At 38.4% G+C, this 6,000-nt stretch overlaps 1 protein-coding gene across 1 annotated transcript in view; it reads left to right on the forward strand.

Moving 5' to 3' along the window:
* The window catches only part of MRPS9 (mitochondrial ribosomal protein S9), a 131,431-nt gene extending 127,153 nt beyond the window's left edge, over positions 1 to 4,278 (forward strand). The window contains exons 10-11 of the mRNA XM_056556105.1: positions 687 to 856; positions 2,419 to 4,278. Of these exons, the coding sequence (XP_056412080.1) occupies positions 687 to 856; positions 2,419 to 2,510 (262 nt within the window). The 3' untranslated portion in view covers positions 2,511 to 4,278. The remainder of the gene's footprint in view (positions 1 to 686; positions 857 to 2,418) is intronic.
* Positions 4,279 to 6,000: the final 1,722 nt, after the last annotated feature.

Raw genomic sequence — 6,000 nt, forward strand, 5'->3', positions numbered from 1 at the left:
TCCATTGAACCCATTTTACCCCCAAAAAGTGTATATTTTTTTTTAAAACATACTATGTATCACAGCTTGCATAAATGTCTGAACTATCAAAATATAATGTTAATGATCCCGTTGAATGGCGTAAATGTAAAAAATAAAAAAAAATGTCCAGAAATGCAGCTTTTTTTGTCACATTTTATTCCTAAAAATAATTAGTAAAAATGTATGTAAAAGTTTTATATATGCAAATGTGATATCGATAAAAAATACAGAAGACGGCGCAAAAAATGAGCCCTCATACCGCCTTATATACGGAAAAATGAAAAAGTTATAGGTGGTCAAAATAGGGCGATTTTAGATTACTGATTTTGTACAAAAAGTTTTCGATTTTTTTTAAGCGGTACAAAAATATAAAAGTATCTAGCCATGGGTATCATTTTAATCGTATTTACCCACAGAATAAAGAACACGTGTAATTTCTACCGTAAAGTGTACAGTACAGATTGTCAGTTGCACTTTGCTCATTCTAACAATTGGTTGGGATCTGGACATTGACAGATCAAAACTTTTCATATTTATCTAGGACATTTTAAAATATTTTTAAAGCGACAGGTACACTTGAAAGTGATAGGGATGTATTTAGCAGTGGTCATGGTTGAAAATATGATTTGCATTGTCATGTATTGTTTTGTTTTTTTGTTTTTTAGAGAGCAACTTATGTTCCCATTTCAATTTTTGGACCGACTGATGAAATATGATACAGAATGTACAGTTAATGAAAGTGGAAGATCTGCACAAGCTGGTGCCGTCCGTTTAGCTATATCAAGGGCCCTGCTCAGTTTTGTCTCTGACAGAGAGATTGAGGCTATGAGACAAGGTAATGGACCATTACTTATGTAAACCATAACAAAATAAATATATATATAATTTTACAACTGCTTTTCCAGGAAGGTACCTTTTAAAGGGAATGTCCAAGATAAAAAAAATATATACCGTGTATATATATATATATATATATATATATATATATATATATATATATATATGAATAAAGACTTCTAAGGTTGTAAGAGTCCAAAAACAGCACTCTGGTTTGCCCTGATGTCTTTGTTTGTCTGCCTGTATGAGGTGCTCTCCTGATGACATCTTGTAAAGGTTGTACGTAAACACTGGCCTCAGTTGTCTAATGCAGACTACTACAGTGATTGGCTGCAGGGAGTCCTGGGACGTCACCAGTAGAGAATCATCTAGGCGAGTAAACAAAAGCATAGGGGGGAGGAGTTGTCTAATGCAGACTACTACAGTGATTGGCTGCAGGGAGTCCTGGGACGTCACCAGTAGAGAATCATTTAGGCGAGTAAACAAAAGCATAGGGGGGAGGACCAGAGCAGCATTACAGGACTTTCAAAGCATGAACAAATGAGTTTAGTGTATTTTGTTTCTTTTAGAACCTTATTTGGCTGTATATATATATTTTTTTTTATTGTATTTGATTTTGGACAACTCCTTTAACACTATTGTAACACTACTATGTAACATCTTTATTTTAAATTTTTTTTGGTATTTTATATTTTTCACCATTTTCCCTGTGTGGTCTGTGCAATTCTTATTTTAATATGCCTATTTTCCCGAAGTATAGCTTAATGACCAATGTGTACAAATGCCTAAATGGGAAAAGCAATGACATTCATTTCTTAGCTCTTAAAGAAATATTCAGAGTCATGTGCAAAAAGTCCTGTGGAATTACAGAGAGCCACATTTTATAGCATCTTTTGCTTTTTTTAGGTTGTTAAAGGGGTACTCCGCTGCTCAGCGTTTGGAACAAACTGTTCTGAATGCTGGAGCCGGCGCCGGGAGCTCGTGATGTCATAGCCTTGCCCCTTGTTACGTCACACTCCGCCCCCTCAATGCAAGTCTATGTGAGGGGGCGTGACAGCCATCACGCCCCCTCCCATAGATTTGCATTGAGGGGGCGGGGCGTGACATCGTGAGGGGCTGGGATATGATGTCACAAGCTGCCGGCTCTAGCGGTCGGAACAGTTTATTCCAAACGCTGAGCAGCGGAATACCCCTTTAAGATTGAAACTTTCTCGAAAGGCAACATACCTCTTAGTTTACAAGTTCATAAAGCAATCTCAGCAGTTATATTCTTTGATTTTATAGCTGCCAGGCAACACAAAACAGCCCAGTTGTGCCCAATGAGAGAGTGTAACTGGCAGTGCATGTGCAGCTATACAAAAAAGCATTCCCCGTATGCACTGTGAATGGTAATACGATGTGCTGGATACAGACATCGCTATCTACGATGATGCTGTATGATGAAATTGCTGTTGAAGTAAAGTCCCAGTGCTAACAACCTGTGTGCTGTTCTTCTGAACTTTATAGTGTGAGAAGTACTCTTGTCTCTCCTTCTTTCTGACCTGCAACTGTTTCTTTTAGCTGGATTACTTACTGCAGATCCACGCAAGAGGGAACGGAAAAAACCAGGCCAGGAGGGTGCCCGCAGGAAATTCACATGGAAGAAACGTTAACCTGCTGCACAGATATTGGAAGTAATAGCAGAAGTGCAAGAAACCTGACTGTATTATAATGTAATTTTTTTTCTAATAAAATTGTTATATATAACTAAACCTTGTTGTTACTTGAAAACTCATTTATTTGGAATTTTTGTTTGAACTGTTGAATTGCCCTTTTATGTAGGTCTAGTTTAACTGTATGAGTAGTGGTAGTTGTGAGAACGCAACAAATAATCAGGTCATGATTTTTTTATTATGTGGACCATCGATCTGACCATTAACTTAGTGTTACTGTCATAAAAAAAAAAGTATGACATGTCAAGGGAAGTTTTGATCGTTGGGTGTCTGGATTCTGAGAATCCCACCGATTGCTAGAATGAACACGAAGTGGGTTGACATTGAGCGCTGTTTCTACCATCTCCACGCTGCAGTCTATGAAGTCCACTTTATAAAGGACTGCACATCAGCCAGGGATGTAAAAAAGCATCAGAATGAACGCACATAAAACCCAATTTTACAGCACACTCCTATTTGTGGTCTGTGTTTTCTCTAAACCTGATGAAAGCTAAAATCTGCGCAAAGCAGAAAAGTAACAGGGAGTAATAGGGAGATCTGTTATTTTCCTTTCATGTTTATCTCATAACTACGAAAATGTTACTCAAAATATATAAAAAGGTTTCCCACTTTGGGGGAATTTTCTATGTCTTGTATGCCAGCTTTCTGAAATACAAAAGGCACAATTTTTTCGCACAAAGCCCATTTATGCAAACATTTAGGGGAGATTTATCAAAACCTGTCCAGAGGAAAAGTTGCTGAGTTTCCCATAGCAGCCAATCAGATGGCTTCTTTCATTTTTGAAAAGGCCTCTGAAAAATAAAAGAAGCGATCTGGTTGCTATGGGCAACTCAGCAACTTTTCCTCTGGACAGGTTTTGATATATCTCCCCCTTTAAAACTTTTAGCAGTCTCATGCCATGCTCCTTTTTTAGAAAGTGGACAGGGCATAGTGGAAAGAAGTGATGGTTTCACTAAGGCTGGAACATTGACTATAACTTACACCACAAGATGTATTGCTGAATTCTACGCCAGTTCAAAGCTGGTATAGATTTCAGTTTGTGGCACAGACAGCCTTAAATGCGACATAATAATTAAGAGATCTACACATCTTCATAAATTTGTAGCAATATACTTCAACAGGCTTCATTGAAAGACAGCCATGTAAAGTGCTGATCCTTGGGCTATGTTTACACTGCAGAATTTCCAAGCCGAATTCTGTGGAGATATTCCACTTGGAAATTTCACTGCAGCAGAGTCCCATTGATTACAATGGGATTCTGCTGCACTGTTCACATGTCAGAATTTCATTGGCAGAAACATTTAAACCGTTGAATGCAGATTCTGCTCGGAAATGCATTGCAGTGTAGAAAGATTCATTTCCAAGCAGCCCTAGTGCTGCCAAATCCAATAAATGTGTAGAAGGTCCGCCCGAGTTTTCCATGTCTACATATATTCCACCATGTAAACATGGCGTTCGTAAAATCTAATCTGTCTACCGGAAAACTGCCTTTAATCTTTAAGTAGCCGATTAAAAACCAGAAATGGAGTTCCTCGTTGCTGTGGAAAACAAGGCCAGTTTTACAAATAAGACTGAGTATTTTATACATCTCGATGCCTGCCCTCATACATACCAAGCTGGCTCTTGTAGCTCTCCTGTGTCATCATTCCTTTTGTTGGGCATTGTGTAATCTTGTTTTGTTTGTTGTATTGAAATGCAAAAAAACTCTGTAATAAAAACTATTGAAACAGAGTATTTTATACAGCTCTACATCAGTAGTGTGTAGTTATAAAGTTATTTTGGAAATATGTTATTAGAATCTATGTTTTTAGCAAACTTAAGTCAAATGTACAATTGCATGAAAGAAACTTTAAAGTGTACCTGTCGTCAACAAAAACTTTTTATATAATGTAGATAATACAATTATATGTATATTTGTAATATCCATCGGTTAAAAAATTTGTATATTTATGGGTGAAAAAGTGCTGTCCCTTCAGCTATTGCCTGTGAGTAGTCCAAATACAGAAAGTGAAGAACATATGGAAAAGACAAGGTGCGCTCCTAGTGGGGTAACGTGTGCATGTGTGCTTGCACCTTACCGTATAAAGTTGTGCTCAGGGCACAACACCTCAGCTTGCCTGTAGACTCGCTGGGGTCTGTAGTCCAAAACTGCAGGCGGCAGCCTAGGCGTCCTTCACCGTGACCTCCAGGTCGCGGTGCAATGATATAGATTAGAAAGGAAAAAACCTTGGCCCGGTGACCCGGCAGTAATTCAATGCTGGGTTAGCATGTGTATATTTAAACCAGCGCTAACACCCTTGCCTAAGGAAGAACCCGGCCCGGCTTCGAAACCAATGTGTTGCACCCCTGAATTTGTACCAATAAACGCCAGTTTTATTTTAACAAATATCCTGTGGCTTTTTGGTTACCTGGGACTAGGCGCCAAAAGATAAAATGTCCAGTTTTTTCCTAGTCTAATCTAAATACAGAAAGTGAGGACAGGACAAGTAGGGCTCTGTGCAGGCTCCTGACTTGTCAATCATCCTCGTGTGAGGCGTAGCATGTCAAAGAGCCTCACTGCACAGAGCCCTGCTTGTCACATAGTACATAGTTTGTACGGTCGAAAAAAGACATACGTCCATCAAGTTCAACCAGGGAATTGAAGGGTAGGGGTGTGGCGCGATATTGAGGAAGGGATGGGATTTCATATTTCTTCATAAGCATTAATGTTATTTTGTTCCAGGAATGTATCTAACCCTGTTTTAAAGCTGTAAATGTTTCCTGCTGTGACCAGTTCCTGAGGTAGACTGTTCAATAAGTTCACAGTTCTTATGGTAAAGAAGGCGTGTCGCCCCTTGAGAATAAACCTTTTCTTCTCCAGACGGAGGGAGTGCCCCCTCGTCCTTTGGGGGGGGTTTAACCTGGAACAGTTTTTCTCCATATTTTTTGTATGGGCCATTAATATACTTATATACATTTATCATATCCCCCCTTAACCCCTTAAGGACCAGGCCATTTTACACCTTAGGACCAGAGCGTTTTTTGCACATCTGACCACATTAATAACTCTGGAATGCTTTTAGTTATCATTCTGATTCCGAGATTGTTTTTTCGTGACATATTCTACTTTAACATAGTGGTAACATTTTGTGGTAACTTGCATCATTTCTTGGTGAAAAATCCCCAAATTTGATGAAAAATTTGAAAATTTAGCATTTTTCTAACTTTGAAGCTCTCTGCTTGTAAGGAAAATGGATATTCCAAATAAAAAAAATTTGATTCACATATACAATATGTCTACTTCATGTTTGCATCATAAAATTGCCAAGTTTTTACTTTTGGAAGACACCAGAGGGCTTCAAAGTTCAGCAGCAATTTTCCAATTTTTCACAAAATTTCCAAACTCACTATTTTTCAGGGACCAGTTCAGGTTTGAAGTGGATTTGAAGGG

This window comes from Hyla sarda, chromosome 2, assembly GCF_029499605.1.
Source record: "Hyla sarda isolate aHylSar1 chromosome 2, aHylSar1.hap1, whole genome shotgun sequence".
Lineage (NCBI taxonomy): Eukaryota > Metazoa > Chordata > Amphibia > Anura > Hylidae > Hyla > Hyla sarda.